This window comes from Choloepus didactylus, chromosome 18 (assembly GCF_015220235.1).
Source record: "Choloepus didactylus isolate mChoDid1 chromosome 18, mChoDid1.pri, whole genome shotgun sequence".
Taxonomy (NCBI): Eukaryota; Metazoa; Chordata; class Mammalia; order Pilosa; family Megalonychidae; genus Choloepus; species Choloepus didactylus.
The window spans coordinates 61,858,641-61,881,453 of NC_051324.1; the positions used below are offsets into that span (position 1 = coordinate 61,858,641).

General features: G+C 35.6%; 1 protein-coding gene across 2 annotated transcripts in view; it reads left to right on the top strand.

Moving 5' to 3' along the window:
• The window catches only part of CEP112 (centrosomal protein 112), a 560,812-nt gene that overhangs the window by 12,403 nt on the left and 525,596 nt on the right, over positions 1–22,813 (top strand). The window contains exons 3-4 of one of the 2 annotated variants that reach the window (XM_037809125.1): positions 1,535–1,725; positions 3,444–3,619. In XM_037809125.1, coding sequence (XP_037665053.1) covers positions 1,535–1,725; positions 3,444–3,619 — 367 coding nt within the window. The remainder of the gene's footprint in view (positions 1–1,534; positions 1,726–3,443; positions 3,620–22,813) is intronic. The other variant, XM_037809126.1, reaches the window with a different exon arrangement.

Sequence of the window (22,813 nt, forward strand, 5' to 3'; positions counted from 1 at the left end):
CTCAGCTGTGCTCTTCCAGGACCTCTGCTGAGGGAAGGTTGTGCCACATCACAAGTGCGTGCCGGCCCTCCAGGGAAGCCCTGGGCTGCTGGGCTGTGCAGGGGCATCCCCAGCCAGCTGTAAAGATGGCTGAATGGGGTGTGTTCGCCTCCCCCTTTTCACACAGCTCCGCCTTCCCAGCTCTGGGACAATTAGCTGTGGGTGCACTAAAGGCCACTGTCCACAGCCGATATTGTGTGCGCGCGGTGCCGCGGGAAACACTCCCGGTCACACTGGGACCCTTGGCGCGGCTCTGGGCTATAGCTCCAGCCCTGGGCAGGAGCGTCTCCAGCCCGTCGGGGAGATGGCTGCAAGGGGTGCGGTTTCTTTCTCCTTTTGGCTCCCCTCTGCCCCCCGGCCCTGAGACAATCAGCAGCAGGTGTGGGAAGGGCTATCCTGCACGCCAGACACTGAGGCGTTGGCAACAGCCCGCTCCTGCCATGCTTCACTGCATGGTTCTCACTGTCATATCTGCAGCCACTCCCGGGTTTTTTGTTTGTTTGTTTTTTTTTTAAAAAAGAACTAGTCTGTCTCCAAATGCCAACCCATGGTTTCCCCACACTGCAGCCCGGCTGCCAGACTTTCAGCCGGCTCACTCACTCGTTTCAGAATGCAGACTCCCAGTTGTTCTGGGTCATTTTCTGGCTTTTATCTAGTATTTTTCACAGAGGTGTTTTTTTGCCCTGTCTCACCTAGCCGCCATCGTAGGTTCCTTAAGGTAAACTTTTAAAGGAGTAATTATTTGATGAAATTACATGTAGATAGCACTCAATTATTTTTAGAGATTTAAAAAGAAAACCCTAAGTAAATCAGCTACAAATCCCTGGAAATTGTTTGCTTTAATAAATAAAACATTTGAGATTTCATTTTAGAGTCAGTTTAAAATGATTAAATAAATCAGTGATTGCATTTTATCTATCTAGATTTGTATAATTAGAATTATAGAAAGATTCTTCAATACAGCTAGAATTATTTTAGAGATGCTTTTATAGCAAAATTTTATCCCAGGAATTTACTTGATAGTAATCCAGAGATTTTATTTTGTGAAAATATTTCTTTGCATTTGTCTTGTCCTATCACCAGTTAACTGATAAAGTTAGATTCTAGACCACAGGCCAGCAAATTATCGTCCATGGGTTAAATCCAGTTCCCTGCCTTTTTGTAAATAAAGTTTTATTGGAACACAGCTATGCCCATTTCTTTACATATTGTCTGCCACTTTTTTTGTGCTATAATGGCGATTAAGGGTTGCAATAGAGAAATATGGCTTGCAAAGCCTAAAATATTTACTATCTGACCCTTTTTCAGAAAAAAGTTTGCTGACCCCTCTTCTAGACAAAAGCAGGTGCTGTTAATATTTACTATCTGGCCCTTTTATGGAAGAAGTTTGCTGACCCTTCTTCTAGACAAAATCAGGTGCTCTAATTGGTCTTTGTAATTAAATGTTTTATTTTTCTGAAAAATCAAGTTGCTAATAGTTCTTATGCATTTATAGAACGGCAGAGGTGTGCACTTTGGATTAGAAAACTGTGTGAGCCTTCTGGAACAGGTACAGGAATAATGGGCAGGAAGAATCGGAACCTGTATGCAAAACTGTTATTGCATATGCTCAAGCGAGGAGTGCTCGAAGGCCCTTTTACACATCGACCTGAACCCGGGACACTAAAGACTCTACCTTCATACATGGTAGGTGTCATTGTCCAATATGTATTAGTTTCATTTCTTTAAAAGCGAGTGTCAATTTATTACCCCTTTTGGGAATAGTTATTTGTTAAAGTTTTTTTTTTCTTGATTCTGTTTTTTCCACCTTGAATAGAAACAAGTGTTAGCTTATAAGGGAACTGTCCTTATTGGTGAAGTCATCCCTCAGTATTCTATAATACTTCCGAAAAACTGAAAGTGAATTTTTTTTCATATTGAGCCTTAATTTCCCACTAACTTTTACTGGATTATAATAATATTTTATATATTTCAGTAAATATTAGTTTATAAAACTCTTTCATATACATTATTTCAAAATTCATGGGAGGTTGGACTAGGTGACCTCTAAATTTCCTTTCTGTTCTAATAAAATGACCACAGTAAATTGGGGTTTAGAAGTTATACTTCATTATCAAAATCTGCTGTCTTGTAAAGGCAGTTATTATTATCATCACATAGTTATATAACACATGCTTTTTGACAAATTGTTATTGCCTTGCTCCATATAACCATGAGCTCTGCTTTGGTTTGTCTGATATTTCAATACTTGAGGAACCTGACTGGAGTTCGAGGTATGAGTGGCTGCTGTCAGGATTGTTAGCTGCTGTTATGTTCTTTATGAACTGAAAAATTCTGTGTGATATTTTTCAATTTTTTTTTTGTATTTTGTCTGTTTACTTACAGTGAAATTCAGCCAGTTGGCAGGTGACACACTGGAGGATAAGTCCTGTGGTCCCAGAATGCCAGTATTTTAATACTATTACCAATTGTATATCAAAGTAGAGCCATGCATTTTGCTTTCTGTTAGATTAAAGAATCTGTAGTGTTTGGGATAGTAGTCATTTGACTTGATATTTGATTAGACGTTGCAATGACAGGTCTCATTTAAAAAGAAATTGCTGTGCAAGTCTGATGTGGGAAGGAGGGTTGCATCCCTCCGTAGAGAAGAGCCCCTTGGAGAGTTTTCCTTGAGGACCAAGAGAATTGTTGTAGAAGTGTCCAGTTAGTACACTTTTCTTCAGAAATGTGTCATGAAGTCCAGCTCATTTGAAGAGAATAAACAAACTAATGTCATTCTTCTTAATTACTAGAAGATAGATCGTTTTCTGAAACACATTCAGACGTTAAGAGTGTATTGAATCATGTTTTCCCATTCACACTCAGTTTCTTCAAATCAAGGGAAGGGCTTTATTTTACGAATCATAAGAAGGCTTAGAGATCCATCTTGGGTTTACCAGCTGGTGAATGGCATGGTCAGAACTAACTCTGTTGTCTCACCTTATCAAGGTATTCTTAATATTAATTTCTGATTTGTGTTGATTGTGGTTTCTCTGCCAACTCATTTTTTTTGTGTGTGAAAAGTAGTTAATGATTGCAGAAGGGAAGCACATGATTTAAAAAAACTTTCTGTTTAGTTTTTATTTAGTGCACATAATTATTATCAGATTTATCTGTTGTGTAACTCAGTTGTTTATCAAAATTTTCTTGTAGAGTAGACCATAACTAAAATATGAATTATCAATCCATGTTTTATAGTATTTCATAATTCATTATGCATTAATGATACATTTTTATATTTTTGTATGTATTTTTATTTAAGTTGATCATTTGGAAGGCTATTATCAAACTTGAAACTTGATGGAAATTTTAACTGTTTCTTGTAGTACATTTTGAAAGAATTTTTTCTAATTTTTAAAAATCAGTCCATCTATTTTGATGAACCAAATTCAGCACAAGCAAAAGGATCAAGCCCAGAGGGATTACCAGACTGGGTAATGGGTGAGCTGGTGACAAGTGAACACAAATTAAATGAATCATGGAAACTTTCTTCTGGAGAAGCTAGTACTTTGATGGAATTACCAACTGATGATGTTCACAGGTATGCTATGATAATGGGATTTTGAATGTTTCATCATTTAGCCTGTTCCTGGAACTGGTTCATGCATTCCATTGTTCTTTTTTCTTATGGTAAGCAGTGGGTTTACTTTATATTTTTGTTAAAGTTGAAGGCAATGAATGGATTTTGGGCAGGTAAGTTAACAGTTTTACTTTTCCACTTACTATATATTTAAGATTATTTTATATTTTTAGCCACTTTTATGAATATCTGTTATCCTCATACATATATTCTATTGCTTGGAAAGTAATGCTTGAATATCTTTGAATAACCCGAGACTGTGTTTTCCTTTATGTCAAGCATGAATTAAGGACACTATCAATGATTTCAACAAAATATAACATTCTGCATATCCATCTTGAATCTTAGGCTTGAATTTCTCTCTCTCTCCCCTCATTGAAAAATAGTTGTTTTCATTTAGTAAAATACAGGATGTAAACTTAAACCCCATTAAACTGTACTTTCTTACCAGAGTACTAAGCTTAAATAGGATTTTAAGTGCAAAAAAGTAAACTTCTGAGTTTTTGAACCATACAAAAAGACCATTATTGTTGTCGTATAATTTTTGGCTTTTAGGAGGAATACATTTAAATTTGGGCCTTTATCAAATTTTGGTTTTTACCTCTGGCATTGTCTCCTCCAATGTTAAAATATTTGACACTGTCAAGTAACATGTATCATTCTTCATACTTCACTCCTCACTCTTCTCTTGGAAATTTTGCATTAATGATTTGTATTATATTTTATATAATTTTTTTTTCACTTAGTGTAATCTTTCTTGTCCACTGTAAGTTTTTGGGTTTATTCTTTAATCAGGTATGGTAATATTACTAATGATTTGAAACGTCTCCACAGTTGATATTGTCTGGTTATGTGTTTTTCTGACCTCAGATATTATGGTGGGAAAGAACAGATGAGCACAAAGCAAGAGATCTGGTCCATATGAAATTTTTTTATTAGAAAGGGGAAACAGAAATTCAAATGGAGAGGCAAAAAAGGAAGAGGTGATATAATTAAGAACACATTCATAAGAGTAAAAAGAAATGAATAAATGAGTCCGGAGGAGGTAGTGTTAAATACTTATTTTGCATTCATCGGAGAATTAAAATTAGAAGAGGTATAATTGCTAGCCTTACAATTGTTGTTAGCCTTAGAGGTAGGTAAAAGAAGGTAAAGAGATTATGGTTTGTATACAAAGAAACATATAATTTTTCATTTGGCTGCAAAATCTAGAACATTTGTTGAGTTTCCAAAATACTTGCCAAAATATTTGTTGAATGTCCAACTAAATGCTGGATTCCTTTCAAGGTACAATGAATATGGAAGTTGCAGTATAAAGGTGAACTGTAATACTTTCCTATATCTTGGAACTTAGACGAGAGGTTACAAATTGGTGATCTCCTAGAATGAGTGAACCCTGTGGGTTGATTTGTTTTGTTTCACTTACACAGGGTCTTTAAAGATTTTTGAATGAGTTGTCAAAATTAACTGGAGAATTTCATTTATAATCTAAATTTTCCAGCTTTTCCTAAAAATTGAAAGACCTGGCAATCTTTCCAGAAGACAGCCATAGGTTGGAGCTAAGTGATAGTTGTTTTTTTCCTCTTAGTGTAGTATGCCTTCACTACTTCCTGCTAATTCCTGATACAGAGGTTGAGATCAGTTGCATATAATATTGAGCTTTTTTTTTTTTTAAGTAGAGTTATGAAGAAAGGGGCGTATTTTTTCCATTTCATATATTCTATCAAAAGTGGGAAAAAGAAAGACAAAGAGGGATCATATGATTCAAGAAAGGTAGAAAGACTATGTCTTTGTAAAAGTGAAGAATGTTATTATATCCTGTCAGTGTACTGCTCATTTGTTACCAGTTTCATTCCTGCAAACATTTAATTTTTAACCATTGTTGTAGAAGAATGGACGAGAGAGAGAAGGACAGGGGTAATTTCAATACAGTGGTTATGTGTAGTCATGGAGGTACTTGCAAAGATTGAGGTAGGTGTAAGAGTGGGATTCAAGATAGGAAATAGACTTGACCTCTCCAGGGAGTCCAGGTGAATGGACTTTGTCTTTCCTTGTAACTTGGGATAAAGTTTGAGAAAATTCAGTGAGAGAGTATTCTTTAAATATTACTTAGTATCTTTTCTGGAAAATGCAACTATAGTAAAATCCCCACAATTTTAACAAACAACTTATTTCTCTTTGTTTTTTTCTCTTTGCCATAATTAAGTGACATTTTAATGCAAAAAAATTACTTGAGTATGGGCATCAGTTCTGTTATATTATAACTAATTCATGGGAAAAGCAGGCAATTCTGTGGCCCAGCTCAGTCCTCCTCATTCTTGAGATCTCAGCTGAAAGGTTACCTCTTCAAAGAAACCTTGCTTGATGTCCAAGACCAGTTTAAGTGACCCGGTCATAAACTTATATCCTCATCTTTGTTTCTTTGTTGCACTCATCACAAGTGTAAAGGTTCAGTATCTGTCCCCTGTGCTAGATGGTAAGTTTTGTGAGGGCAGGGACCGTGTATTTCCTCTTCAGCACTGTATTTCCAGTGACTAGCGCTGGGGCAGGAACATGGTAGATGCTCCCTAAGTATTTATATTTGGTGAGTGCATCTATGAATGAATGAATGGGTTGTGTTGGCACTGCCATATATTTAATATGATCTGTGCAAAAACCCTTTGAGACAGGCATATTGTGAGTTTTTTTTTTTTTTTTTAACTTTTAGGAAATGTTGAGGTGAGAATAAATTTTGGAAAATGTTAAGGGACAAGTGGATATTGGCTGTGGAGATGCCTTTCATACACTGTAATGAATTTAAAGACAGTGACAGAGCTGGAAAAGACATATCTTTCTGGTCAAGTGTGTTGGAGTATTACTAAAGCTAAAGTTCAGTTAGAGCTATAAAACAAAACTTTTCAGGCTGTCTCTTTATATGTCTCTCTTAATTTAGTAATTTTAATTTGATTTATTAAGCAATTTTAATTAAAATTTTAATCCATGTGTACATTAATTAACAAATAATTAAAAAAAAAACCTAACATTTATTTTAGCTAAAGCCAACAAAGTTGATTTAAAGCCAAATATATAATGTGTGATATTGGGTCAGATAGGGTAGTGAATCGATGATTCTGTCTTCAGATTTCTTTTCTAAAGCTGCTCCTTTATGCTGAGTGGTCATACTGTGCTAATGAAAAAGTTAGTATCTGCTAACATTGACCTAAAACATCTAATCAGTTCTTCCAGAAATTGTTTTTAAAAGTTTTAAGAGGCTTATAATATTTGACACATGTATGTTTTTATAGTGAATAATTTATTGTTACTTAGAACTGAAGTTTAATGTTGCCTCATAAATTTTACAACCACTTCAACTTGTCCTTTGAAAAACCTCTTTAATCTTAAAAGATTTTTCCCCCTTAGTGTTTCTTTTTTGATCACTTTATAAAATCCTGCTTTACTTAGACCTTTTTGTATGTGAAGTATTTCTAATGGCATTTTAGATTATGCTGTTTGTGTGCTAGCCTTTTTATATTATTAAAGATGCCGAGTCCTTTTGAAGCCTCTTTGTTAGGACTCCCTATTCAGCAGAGATGGCACCTTTCTTTTACCTTTATTCTTCCTGTAGGATGTGGTATGCAGCCTTGTTCCAAACACATGTTAGAAGTATTAGGAGGTTATATTCTACCTGGCATATTATCGTGCTTTCTTTTTTTCCACCAAATACACATTATACACTATTAAAATTAGCATTTCACACCAAAAAGCTTCATCATGTAGCTAGTCTTGTCCTGGTTCTATTCTTTGCTTTCCTTTTTTAAATTTCTTGGTTTAAGCCAAATTATTAGCTGTTTAGTTTTCTAGCTGCTAAAACAAATACCGTACAGTGAGTTGGCTTAAACAACAGGGATTTGTTGGCTCACAGTTTTGAGTCTAGGAGAAGCCCCAAATTGAGGTGTCAGCAAGGCAGTGCTTCTGGCTGCTTCCCGTGGCTTCCTCTCTGTCTGAATTTCATTCTGCTTATAAAGGACTCCAGTAATCCAGATCCCAAACTGATTGAGTTGTGCCACACCCTAACTGAGGTAACATCTTGAAGAGATCTTAGTTACAGTGGGTCAACACCCACCAGGATGTGGACCAAGACCAGGAACAAGTCCAACTGGAGCACACTGTTCAGTCTACCACATTAGCCCTAATTTATATTAGAAAAACCATTGTTCCAAGTTGCATTGCTACTTTGTTAGAGATCTGTTATTGTATTTTTAATGTCAAATATCTGCCTGTTTTCATGATAGTGAAATATTTTGGTTGTATTTGGGTTTGGAGTATGGTTTTATAAAATATTACTAAGGAGACCATAAATTTAGATCTCATCCCTGTATAGTTTGGTTAACTTCATTTAGTTCTGCAATCATGGGCCATATTACCTTCTTGGTTATCCTTCAGATGCTTACCTTTGAGATCTGGCAGAGACCTAATGGTCTTTGTGATAGACAGACTTGAAGGTTATTGCCATGATCCCCCATCTGGGTATGTGTATAATCCCCTCCTGTTGAGTGTGGGCAGGACTTGCTTCTAACCAAAAGAATATGGCAACGGTGATGGATGATTATATTCCATTATGTAAAACTATATCTTGCTAGCAGACTCACTCTAGAGTCTTGCTTTCTTTCCCTTGCTGACTTTGAAGGAGCAAGCTACTGTGAATCCTATGGCCGTTTTGATTGCTGGCGACAAATATGCATGTGGGAAAGCGGATCCTTCTGTAGTTGCACCGCCAGATGAGAACCCAGCTAGGGTCAAAACTGTGATTGCAGCCTGTGGGCCCCTAAGCAGAGGACCCAGCTCAGCTGTGTCTGGATTTCTGACCCACAGAAACTAGGAGATAATATATGTGTGTTGTTTAAAGATGCTAAGTTTGTGTTAATTTGTTACAGAGCAGTAGATGAATAATAGTCTTCATTTTAGAAAATTATGCAATCTATATACAATTCATGCTTGTAAAACTTCAACACAGAATATGTAGAGTAAAAAGTCAAAATCTTTCTCTTCATGTCTTCCTAATCCTGCTTTTCTCATGAGAGGTAATTGCCATCAATGATTTCGTGTGTTTTGTCCTACAAGAGAAACACTAACACCCATACATCTGTAATAAAAAATTATAAATTGGCTTATACTATAGTTGCTGTTCTGCGACTTGCTCTCCTTTTACTGAGCTATGTCTTAAACCTCATGTCTTATAGTCTGTGTAGTATTTTTAGTTGCAGATAATATTTCATACTGTGGCTATATGAATTTATGTAGTCTCTGCTGCCTTCAATTCTTTATTGTATAGACAATGCCTTAGTTAACGTCTTAATATATATTATGTGCTTTCATATTATCATTACACACCTGCATATTACTGATTCCTAGAAGAAGAATTGTTATTTCAAAACCAGGCACATTAACAAATTTAATGGACAAACTGTTGGTTGATTATTAGCTGGTTTAACGTTTTGTGCAGTGGTAAAAAGTTCTATATGTGCTAGTCTGGAAAGATCTCTAAAATCTATAAAGTTAAGAAGAAGTGTTTAACAGAATAGTAGGCTTCCATTTGTGTGTGTGTATGTATGTTTTAAAGAGGATATGTGGATACATATGTTTACATGTGCATGGATTATTTCTGGATGCCACACAAGAAACTGTTTAAAATGGTTACCTTTAGGGAGTGGGACTGGTTTGAAGTAGAAAGTTAAAAACATTTTTTTGTCCATATGTCTGTGTTATTTTTTAATGATCACAAACTTATTTTTTGATAGATATTCTGAGATTGCTTTCCAAAATACCATCCTGTTAAAATGTTTGGGCATATACATTGTTACATATACACATATACATACACTTATATATACACATTGTGATACAGATTAATAAATTTACTTATATAACAGGATGCACAAATTTAAATATATGAATGGAAATTTCCCAATAACTGCTCTAAATACTTGTGGATTCCACTTGTATTTCTAATTTATTAAAAACAGAAACCAAGTGAAGCCAGTCCTACCATTTATGGAGCTCTACTGTATACTAGGCTCTATTCTGGAAATGTTTTATAAATTATCTGATTTAATCCTCTTTACAGTCCCATGAGGACATCATTGCCCTGTTGTATTTATAGATGAGGCCACAGTTTCAGGAAGTTCAAGCAACTTGCCTGGTGATGGATCCAGTATTGGAATCCAGGTCTTTATGATTCCAGGCCCCGTGTTCTTTCTACACATACCATTTAGGCCATGACTACCTTGTGTGGCATATAGGGAAACTTCATTTCTATCTCTTTTTTTTCCCACTTGTGCTGCATCAGCAACTCTGGGCAGCTATGCCTTTGTTCTCAGTGATTTCCAGGTACAGCTGAAATGAGACGGTTTGCCTTTGTTCTAATCCTGTATCTGACACTTGGCAACCATGTGTCCTCAGGCAAGTTAATTAATTTCTCTAAACCTCAGTTTTGTCATTTAAATGGCAGTGGTATTAGTACTCGCCTCAGAGTTGTGACAATGAAGTGAAATAAGGCATGTAGAGTCTTTGACACAGGGCCTGTTAACTGTTAGCTGCTTCTACTCCCCTCATCATTGATAATGTTGACTCTTGTTTCATATTTCATCCAGGGGCTTGCTTGTTGGAATGTTTAACCTCTCTTTTGCTTTTCTAATTGTCTAATCCCCCCTCTGGGTTTTATCGTAAAATCCATTGGCTATTCATTATTTCGGTTACTAAAGATTATTTTGTGTTCCTGAGAATAATAAATTAATGACTGTACAGAAAGTTTCTGATTGTAAGAATAGGCAAAGAATGGTAATAGTAGTTTAAAAGAAGCTTTATAGGTCTATTTAGATAACTCAGCAAGTCCCTTTCTCTAGGATGGAAGGAATACAGAGTGGCTGGCCCCATTGTTTTACATTTTTTCACACCATATATTTGATGCTGCCTAAGTAATAGACTTCAGTTCATGTCATGCCTGTGTGTTGTTTTCATGCTTTATTCCCAAGGCAGTGCAAAGGCAGTACAAAATAGAAATAGAAAAATGTTTTGAAGATTCTTTTTATGTATGCATGTGCATGGACTATTTCTGGATGCCACACAAGACATTTCAGTGAAACACAGTGTTATACCTAATAGCATATCACCAAACTGCAGTTAGTTTCTGGGATAGGGAAAGCAGTTATTATTTTTATTTGAAACTGTGGTTAAAAGTTACAAGTTAGGAGAGGGTAAAGAGGAGTAATGCTGGATCAACCCCAGTGTTTTAAATACTTCTTCACAGTGGAAGAAACACATTATTTTTGCTTATTTTGGAGGAATTTATTGATGAAAAAGAAGGCAGTAGTTAAAATTTCTTTAAATACATTTTTGTAAAGAGTCACCATTCAGATTGCTTGAAAGTTCTAAGAATGTGCAAACAGAATTATTGTATATTATTTTTACAGTATTGGATTTGGCTAACTTAAAGGTGTTCATACCTATAAAAAAAGGACTTGAAGAATAATTATCCTATTTTAAATCATTATAGAGGACTATAGTTTTTGCATCTTTGCTGTAATGAGATTTTTCCATGGGTTATTTGGTACCAGATTTTAGTTTGGAATTAAGAGTCTAATTATAGTCTTGCCCTTACAAAAAAATATGATTTTCTTTACAATGATCTTCTTTATGATGTGGTTTTCCAGGAATGCATTGTGGCAAAAAACTTGGACTCTTGAATGGCCTTTAAAAATGTCTCCCAACATAGTAGTATTTCATTTACTTGTGCAGTTTAATAAAATGGCCAGCAGATGGTGATCAAGTGTAATGAAAATGTCCTTAGAGTTGCGAGTGTTGATCTATGTGAAAACATTTTCCACTTTAAAAATATTGATTTAATTTTTTAGTCTGTATATTCAAACTTTGGCTAAAAGGCTCATCAATAGTGTCTTTATCCTTTGTTAAGCTCCATTTTTGTATATAAATGACACTAGCACTTGAAATAGCCTCTGCTCCTGAACTTATTGGATGGATTTATGGGGGAGACAATCAATACCTTTCTTTCCTAGGTATTTTTTATGTCTGTTGGCATAAGTATGTTTAAGATTACACATAGTAAAATGTCCTTAAATATTATTCCTATGTAAAAAATGCATTCATTTTATTTGAGAATAGCTCTGCTGTTTGGACAAGGACGCATTTCAGAGCAGCACTGTCCAGTATACTTTCTGAAATGATGTAAATGTTCTATAGCTGTGCTGTCCAATACAGTAGCCACTTGTCTATCTGACTATTGAGCACTTTCAGTGTGGCTACTGTAATTAAGGAAATGAATTTAAAATTTTAATTAATATAAATAGCCACATGTGATTAATGGCTACTGTATTTGGCCAAGAAGCTCTAGACCATGGGTCTTCTGCTAGGTCATTGGAATAGCCGACCTTCTAGATGGAGGTCTGCTTGTCTCTTCTCTGTCTAGGTTGGGATGGGAACTAGAGGTTGGGCATTGGCGCATATAGATTGGCTTTGCCACAGGGGACACCTTTCTTATGTACTTACTTGGAATTCATGGGTCTGTTCCCTCTTAGACTATGGTCGTCTGTGGTCAGCATGCAGTTGTTCTGCTGTTGGTCAGTCTCAGGTTTCAGGAGAAGAACAGATGAGTTCTCCTAAACAAAAAAGAAACTTAATCATTTTCATCACTTTTCCTTGGTAGAACAGTTAGTGTAGAATAAATGTGATTAATTTGAAAATTTTAGTATAATGGACACTTGTTAGGTAGATGCTTAACCTTGAGCTCCAGAAATAAGGCTGCTACTTAAATGAAGAGTGAAAACTGCTTCTGAAAGTACTCAATAAAATATAACATAATTTCACACGCTCATAAAACCACTTAGCAACTCAATAATGCCCAGTAGTTAATTTGCTAATTAAATATCATTCTTAGATATTTTCCAAGGCAAGGCCAAGTGGCAACCATTTGTAACTAAGACAGAATAGCTTTGAGAATAATGATTTGGCATTTTTTAAGCTTTTTTTCCCCCCATTAAATTGGAGTTTTGACAAATTTAGTCTTGTTTTTCTTTTTTTATTTTTAATGAGTGAGGCTTTGTAATAGCATCTTTTTATTTCACAACCTTCTTTTACACAGAAATTAATATTGAACAGTTTGCTTGTCTTTTTAATAAACAAAACAAAGATGACAGTGACCTTTAAAGTATATTGTAAAACTTGATTTTAAGGGAATTAAAATACTCTCATAGTGTTTTAGTGTTAAACCATATGTATATAAACATTCTTGATTTAAATATGTGAGTTTTAAGGAAGGTTTTTATTTTTAGTTTTTAAAATCAAATGTGTCATTTTAAAGGCAGTGGGAAAAATATGAAGTGTCAAAATGTTTATGAATCAGTGGTCCTTTTCAGTTTTGTTAAGCCTCTCATTTTTTCATTTAATTTTGTTTTCTTTTTATTCCTAGTAAGGTTCCCTTTGAAATTGTTGTGATTCATAGGAAGTTTTCATTTTTCTTCTTTTCACTTTTATTTTGTATTAATTTGCTGCATTATTAATTCTTGCTATTTATTTTTGTGTTTCATTGACATTTAGCAGTACCCAAAGAAGAGTATTCTGCACCTGCTGCTCAGATGAATGCAAAGATATGAAATCTAAAGTTAGTTTCTCATTTTAGTTTTTAATTATTTGTAATGCAGTAGTTGTGTTACTCTTAAAATGTTTTGCAACTGTGAAATATAGCATATATGAAAATGCATAGTTATAGTTCAGAGAGAAATTATAACATAAACATCTCTATTCTTGCCACCCAGCCAAGAAATAGCATACTACAAAACTCCAGGATACCTTTGGGTGCCTTTCCACTCTCCTGAGAGGAAACTACTATTCTGAATTTTTTGTTACTTATTTCTTTGCTTCTTTTTCTTTTTTGTTTTATTCTTTCAAGACTTGCCTCTTTCACTGAACATAGTTTTCAGATTCATCCATGTTAAGGAATATAGCTGCATTTCCTTCGATGTTCCGTGGTAAAGTTTTAAAGTCAAAGTGTAACATACACACGTCAAGATACACCAATCTTAAGTGTAAAATTTGATGAATTTTTACAAAACGAATACATCTGGATAACCACCTTCCAGATCATGATAGAGAACATCACCAGCTCTCCAGAAACATCTCACTTGCTCCCTCCTAGTCATTTGTCCTTACCCTCAAAAGGTAACCCCTATTCTGTATTAGTTTTCATTGTTTTTAAATTGTAATGTTTACTTTTGTTTCTGGCTTCTCTGCTCAACCTTACGTCTGTGAAATAACATGTTGTTGCATTTAGCAGTGAGTTATTCTTTTTTTTATTACTCTGTGAATATATCACAATTTACATATTCATTCTAATATTGTTTGACAGTTGGGTTGTTTCCATGTTTTTGGATATTGCAAATAAGTCTGTGAACATTGTTTTATATGTCGTTTAGTGCATAAGTACACATTCTGTTGGGTGTTAAATTAGAAGTGTAATTGCAGTATATACTGCTATGGAGTTTTTAAAGTGGATGTACCAGTATACATTTCCAGTAATAGGATATGAAAGTTCCTGTGGCTTCCCATCCTTAGTAATACTTGATTTGTCAGCTTCTTGTAATTTTAGCAATTCTAGTATAGTGGGTTTGTAGTTTTAATTTGCATTTTCCCTCATCGCTAATTATATTGAGCACCTTTTTCTATACTTGTTTGGCCATTTGGATATTCTCTTTCATGAAGTTCCTGTTTAATTCTTTGCCCACTGAAAAAAAAACTGTGTTTTCTCTATTGATTCATTATAATTCTTCGTACATACCTGATACAAGTTCTTTGTTGGAAATATGTATTGTATATATCTTCTCCTGTTCTGTGGTTTGTATTTTCACTTTCATTGGTGTTTTCTATTGAACATTCCTAATTATATTGTAGTTTTGTCAGTCTTCTCCTTTGTTGTTTGTGCCTTTTTATGTCTTATCTTGCCTAATCCAAGAACATAGAGATAGTCTCTTGTGTTACCTTCTTGCAGTTTTATTATTTTACTTTTTTCATTTATGTATTTGGTACATCTGGAATTGATTTTTTTTTTATTATTCATTTTATTGAGATATATTCACATACCACGCAGTCATACAAAACAAATTATACATTTGATTGTTCACAGTACCATTACGTAGTTGTACATTCATTACCAAAATCAATCCCTGACACCCTCATTACCACACACACAAAAATAACCAGAATAATAATTAAAGTGAAAAGGAGCAACTAAAGTGAAAAAGAACACTGGGTGCCCTTGTCTGTCTGTTTGTTTGTTTCCTTCCCCCACCTTTCCACTCATCCATCCACAAACTAGACAAAGGGGAGTGTGATCCCCATGGCCCCCCCAATCCCACTGTCCCCCCTCATAAGCCACATTTTTATACAATTGTCTTCAAGATTCATGGGTTCTGGGTTGTAGTTTGATAGTTTCAGGTACACACCACCAGCTACCCCAATTCATTAGAACCTAAAAAGGGTTGTCTATATTGTGCGTAAGAGTGCCCACCAGAGTGACCTCTTGGCTCCTTTTGGAATCTCTCTGCCACTGAAGCTTATTTCATTTCCTTTCACATCCCCCTTTTGGTCAAGGAGATGTTCTCCATCCCACGATGCCAGGTCTACGTTCCTCCCCGGGAGTCATATTCCACGTTGCTAGGGAGATTCACTCCCCTGGGTGTCTGATCCCACGTAGTGGGGAGGGCAGTGATTTCACCTTTCAAGTTGGCTGAGCTAGAGAGAGGGGGCCACATCTGAGCAACAAAGAGGCATTTGGGAGGAGGCTCTTAGGCACAATTATAGGGAGGCCTAGCCTCTCCTTTGCAGCAACAGTCTTCCCTGGAATTGATTTTTATATATAAAATAAGGTAGGGGTCATGATTCACTTTTTTTTCTCATGTATATCCGTTTGATCTAATATCATTTATTTAAAAGCCATCCTTTTTCTACTGCTGCAGTGGCACCTTTATCCTAAACCAGGCAATCTAATTTGGGTGGATTTGTGTCTGGACTCCAGTCTCCTCCACTGGTCTGTGTATCTGTGTGCTAATACCACATTGTCGTAATTCCTGTAGCTTCAAAATAAATCTTGATTTTCAGTAGTGTAGTGTGGGTCCTCCAGATTTGTTTATCAAGATTACTTTGGCTATTTTTGGTCCTTTGCATTTCCATATAAATTTTTGAATTAGTTTGCCTATTTGTACACACACACACACACACACACACACACACACACACACACCTCTCTTGAGATTTTGATTGAGAAAGCATTGAATCTGTAGATCCATTTGGGAAGAGTTGATATCTTTAGAATATGGAATACCACCGTGAACCCCAGGCAACCACATATCTGCTCTCTGTATTTTCTAGAAATATCATATGATTGGAATCATAAAACGTGTATTCTTAAGTGTCTGCTTCTTTCACTTAGTGTATTGTTTGTGATGTTCATCTATGTTGTTGCATGTCTCAGTAGTTTGTTCCTTTTTATTTCTGAATGGCATTCCATAATGGCATTCCATTATCTATCAGTGGATAAACAAAACAGTTGCATTTTGTTTATCCATTCATCAGATACTGGACTTTTGTATTATTTTCATGTTTTGGTTATTAGAAATAATGCTGCTACAGACATTCATTTGTAAGTTTTTGTTTGGGCATATGTTTTTATATCTCTTGTGTAAATATTTAGGAATGGGTTATGTGGCAAATGTATATTTTAAGAAATTATCAAGCTGTTTTCCAAAGTGGGTATATCTTTTTACATTCCCATTAGCAATATATCAGTGTTCATTTTCTTCATATTTTTGTCAGTTCTTGGTATTGTAAATGTTTTTGATTTTGGCCATTTTAATGGGTATGTAGTGGTATCTTTCAGTTTTAATCTGCATTTCCCTAATGGCTAATGATGCTGAGCATCCTTTTATGTGATTTTGGCCATTTGTATATATTTGGAGAAAGGTCTGTTCAAATAGTTATCTGCTTTCCACATACCTAGTGAGTGGATAACTGCTATAGACATTTCTAAAAAGAAGGATAATGGAAGGCACAAAGCGGTCCATGGCAATTCTGAAATCAAGTTGGGCAAATGTTGGAAGTTCCTTAATTAGGTCTTCTCGTAACCTGGGAATCCTGGGAATAATTCTCCATGGCTCTCATTTCCTCCCACTGGGCTCTTTTTTTTTTGAAGCAATGAGAATTTCTCCCCTGGCCTCTTGATTCTACCTTCTAAGTTATCCTTTTTTTCATGAAAGATATCATGTGTTTGTAGTGAGTATTTTTCTCAGCCTGCTTCCTGCCTGTAGCATATTGGGGGTACAAAACCCTTTTCATTTTGTACGCTCTGTTTCTTTAAGTCCAAGATGGCAGTGATTTTGCTGATACAATTTTATCAAAAACTTGTGACCTTCCTGTGAATCTCATTTGGATTCAAAACCATATCCACTTATCTTTTTGAGCTAAGTCTTTCTCTACCTTGAGCTGCTTCTGAAAAGATTGAGGGCCTCTTCCTAGAGGCCCTGTTGTTTGAGAGCATCTATGAGACACTCCCATAATCTTTTTAAAGAGCTCTTTGTGTGAATTAACCAGTCTTCTAATATACCATCTTTGATCTTACTGAGGTCTTAACAGAAAGTTTTACATTTATACCCTTGGCTTTATCTTTACGTAGTGTCCTGTATTTAAACTTTTCTAGGGTGCCGTTAATTAATTTTAGCATCTTTTACTATTTGGAGAGGCTGAAAAATTGTAAAACCATGAAGTCCTGGTTCCTTTTTCTTGAATTGTCCTTTGTTCAATTTTTAATTCTGCTTTCACATTTTATTGTAAGAAGCAAGAAATACTTTGCTTGGAAATCTCCTAGCTGTATCGCCCGATTCATGAGGTACATTTCCTATTTTCCATGTCACTGAAGGTCATATTGTGGCTTTCTGCAACTATATAGAAAGGATCCCACATTCTCCAGTTTTCACTAATGTTTCTCATTTTGCCTGGAGCCCTTAATGGAAATATCATCCAATTTTTGATTTCTACCAACAGTCTGTTCAAGCCAGTTTTGTTCCTCTCTACTATACTGCTCACGATCTTTCTAGCCTCTGCCCATTGTCTGTTTCCATAGAATGCCACATTTTTAGGTAGCACCCACTTCCATGTACCAAAATCTGTATTTGTTATTTACAGATCACTCCAAATTTTAGCAGCTTACAAAAACAAATATTTATTATCTCACAGTTGTACACCTACAGTCAAAGTATTGGCTGGGTATTTGGGTTGCCTGGAGAATCATATTTATTCTCACTCATTTGGTTAATAGGATTCACTTATTTGTGGGCTGTTGGTCTAGGTCCTTAGTCTTTGTGGGTTGTCATCCAGGAATGCCCTTGGTTTCTTGCTACTCGGGCATCTCCATACAGCAGCTTAAAACCTGGTAGTTGGTTTCTATCAGAGTTAGCAAGAAGAAGAGCAAGGGAAAGCAAGCAAGATGGAAGTCAGATCTCTCTGTAAGCTTACCTTGGAAGTGATATCCCATCCCTTTTTGCCAGATTCTATCTATTAGAAACAAGTCACTTGTTCAAGCCTACTTTTCAGGGGGGTGGGATTATGTGAGGATATGAATAACAGGAGATGGAGATCATTGGGATCCATTTTAGATGTTGTTTAGCTCATACCTAGGGCAAGTACTAAAAATACAATATAAAGACATATAGCTAAAAAGACATATAGTTATAGGAATTGAAATGGAATACTGTGAAATATTAAGGGAACACTAAAGAAGGCAAGAAAGGAGGAGGAGAGGAACAAAGAGTAAATGGGACAAATACAAAACCAATAGTAAAACAGCAGACTAAATAGAACCATATCAATTATTACATTAGACATAAATGGACTCAACACTCCAAAAGGCAGTGATTGCTAGATTGGATTAAAAAAGTACATAAGCATATAAACATATAAGAGATATCCTTTAAATACAAAGACAAAAATAAGTTGAAAGTAAAAGTGTAAAAAGAGATATACTGTGCAGACATTAAGCATGAGAGAGGTGGAATGGCTATATTAAATATCAGATAAAATAGGCTTCAAGATAGGAGAACTATCAAACAGAGTTATTTTGCAGTGATAAAAGGATCATTTCTTAAGGATGATGTAACAATTATTAATTTGTATATAACATAATAGAGTTGCAAAATATAGAAGCAAAAACTAACAGAACTAAAGTGAGAAACAGACAAATCCACAATCATTGTTGCAGATTTTAATACTCCTTTCTTAGGAATTGATAAAACACCTTGAACAAAAAAGTCAGTAGAGATATAGAATATTTGAACAATATTATGAACTATTTCAACCTAATTGACATTTATAAAGCACCTATCTAATAACTGCAGAATACATATTGTTTTCAAGTGTACGTGTTTGCTGGTTTGAAGCTTGTTATGTATCCCAGAAAAGGCCATGTTCTTTTAATCCATTCCTGTGGGGGCAGACCTATTGTGGGTGGGACTTTTTGATTAGGTTTGTTTCAACTGAGATGTGACCCACCCAATTCAAGGTGGGTCGTAATTCTTTACTGAAGTCCTTTATGAGGATAAAAGACAGAAATGGAAAGAACCAGAGCCTGAAAGCAATGAAAGCTGGGAGAGAAAGATCAGCAGATGCTGGCCATGTACCTTTCCATGTGACAGAGGAACCCCAGATGCTATTGACCTTTTTTCAGAGAAGCTTTGACAAACTGAAACAGATTTAGAGAATTTACAGAGAAAAGCCCCAGGGGTTGCTGAGAGAGCCACTGAAACCAGAAGCTGAAAGCAGTGGAACCCAGAAAGAAGGACCAGTAGATGCTGGCCATGTGACATATGATAGAGGAACCCTGGATGCCAAAGTCTTTCTTCAGAGAAGAAAGTTCTGTTGATTCCTTAACTGGGACATTGTCACAGCCTTAGAACTGTAAATTTTTAAGCTAACAAATTCCCTTTGTAGAAGTCAACTCATTTCTGGTATATTGCGTTCCGACTGCTTTCGCAAACCAAAACAACATGGAATGTTTGCCCTTATAGTCATAACTAGGCCATAAAAGAAGTCTCAATCAGTTTCAAACAATTGAAATCACACAGAGTATGTTTTCTGACCGCAATAGAATTGAATAAATCAGCAGTAATAGTACAATCAGAAAATCCCTCAAATGTTATAAATTTAAAACTTTACTTTCAGGTAACACTTTGGTCAAAGAAGAAACCACAAAGGAATTTAGAAGATATTTTGAACCAAATGATAAAGAAAATACAATATATTAAAATTTGTGGAATGCAGCTAAATCAGAGCTTACAGGGAAATTTAGAATTTCTATGCTAATATCAGAAAAGAAGAAAGATCTAAAATCAGCAATCAAAGCCTCTACTTTCAGAAGCTGGAAAAGTAAGAGCCATGTGTACCCAGTGTAAGTAGAATGAAGGAAATAAAATAGAGTGGAAACTAATGAAATAGAAATCAGAAATATCACTAGAGAAAAATTAATGGACCCTAACACTGATTTTTTTAGAAGATAAATAAAATGGATAAATTCTGGTTAGACTGATAAAGTAAAGAAGAAAGAAGTCTCAAATTAGCACTCTCAGGAATGAAAGAGGAGACTTCACTACAGATCCTACATTAATTAAGAAAAAAGAGTATTATAAACTACCTCATACCAGTGACTACATTGATGAAAGGGACAAATTCTTTGAAAGACACAAAATACCAATACTGACCCAAGGAAAAACTGGAATCTTTGTAGCCCTATATCCACTGAAGAAATTCAATGTATAATTCCCATAAAGAAATCTTGAAGCCTAGATGGCTTTCTGGTGAATTCTGTCAGGCTTTTGTGGAAGAAATTATATCAATCCTACCAGATTTTTTTTTTTTCTGAAATAGAAGAGGAGGGAATATTTCCCAACTCATTTTGTTAAGTCAGTATTACTCTCTTTACAAAAGCAGACAAAGACATTATAAGAACAGGAAACTACAAACCAATAATCCCTCACGAACACAGATTCAAAAATTTAATTAGCAGTTTGTATCCAGCAAAAATATAGTATATTATGAATAAGTGGGTTGTTTAGTGTGGGATATGAGGTTGTTTAACATTTGAAAATCAATGTATTTCATCATATAAGTTTAAGAAAGAAGTGTGATCATCTCAATAGATGTAGAAAAAGTGTTGGACAAAATGAAACAACCATGTGTTGAAAACTCTCAAATTAGAAATAGAAGGGAACTTCCTCAGACTGATAAAAATTATATATGAAAAACCAAAGCAATTATAAATAAGAAAAGAAAGTTAGGGAATTCACCTTCCCTGATTTTTAGACTTAATAGAGAGTTGCAATTGTGAAGATAACAGTGTTGGTGAAAGGACAGATATATAGATCTTTGATGGTTATTGACTTCTATTTGCATTCCATTGTGGTCAGAGGATGTGCTTTGAATAATTTCAATCTTTTAAAATTTATTGAGGCTTGTTTTATGCCGCAGAATATGATCTATCTTGGAGAAAGTTCCTTGAGTACTGGAGAAGAATGTATGTCCTGGTATTTTGGGATGTCGTGCTCTATGTATGTCTGTTAAGTCAGTCATTTATCACATTGTTTAGGTTCACAATTTCCTTATTGGTCCTCTGGGTGATCTATCTATAGGAGAGGGTGGTGTATTGAAGTCTCCCACAATTATTGTGGAAACATCTATTGCTTCCCTCAGTTTTGCCAATGTTTGTGTCAGTACATTGGGGCACCTTGATTGGGTGCATAGACATTTATGATTGTTATTTCTTCTTGGTGAATGTCTTTTTTATTAGTATATAGTGTCCTTCTTTGTCTCTTATGACATCCTTGCATTTAAAGTTTATTTTATCTGAAATTAGTATTGCTACCCCTGATTTCTTTTGACCATAGCTTGTATGGAATATTTTTTCCATCCTTTCACTTTCATTCTCTTTGTGTTGCTGGGTCTAAGGTGAGTCTCTTGTAAACAGCATATTGATGGTTCATATTTTTAAATCCATTCTGCCAATCTATATCTTTTTTTTAAATATTCATTTTATTGAGATATAGTCACATACCACTCAGTGATACAAAACAAATTGTCCATTCGATTGTTCACAGTACCATTACATAGTTGTACATTCATCACCGCAATCAATCCCCGACACCCTCATTACCACACACACAAAAATAACCAGAATAATAATTAAAGTGAAAAAGAGCAACTAAAGTAAAAAAGAACACTGGGCGCCCTTGTCTGTTTGTTTGTTTGTTTCCTTCCCCCACCTTTCCACTCATCCATCCACAAACTAGACAAAGGGGAGTGTGATCCCCATGGCTCCCCCAATCCCACTGTCCCCCCTCATAAGCCACATTTTTATACAATTGTCTTCAAGATTCATGGGTTCTGGGTTGTAGTTTGATAGTTTCAGGTACACACCACCAGCTACCCCAATTCATTAGAACCTAAAAAGGGTTGTCCATATTGTGCATAAGAGTGCCCACCCGAGTGACCTCTCGGCTCCTTTTGGAATCTCTCTGCCACTGAAGCTTATTTCATTTCCTTTCACATCCCCCTTTTGGTCAAGAAGATGTTCTCCATCCCACGATGCCGGGTCTACATTCCTCCCCGGGAGTCATATTCCACGTTGCCAGGGAGATTCACTCCCCTGGGTGTCTGATCCCACGTAGCGGGGAGGGCAGTGATTTCACCTTTCAAGTTGGCTTAGCTAGAGAGAGAGGGCCACATCTGAGCAACAAAGAGGCACTTGGGAGGAGGCTCTTAGGCACAATTATAGGGAGGCCTAGCCTCTCCTTTGCAGCAACAGTCTTCCCAAGGGGAAATCCCGTGGTAGAGGGCTCAATCCATCAAACCACCAGTCCCCTATGTCTGTGGGCATGTTAGCAACCATCTAGGTAGGGCAGGCCCATACCCCTGCATTTTCCACCAGCTCCTCAAGGGGGCTCTGCATATGTTTTTCCTTGTTTTTTTTTAAACTTTTTTTTTTTTATCTAAATCAACTGAAAAATAAAAAAATAAAAAAAAAATTAAAAAAAAAAAACACATAAAATAAAAGAACATTTCAAAGAGACC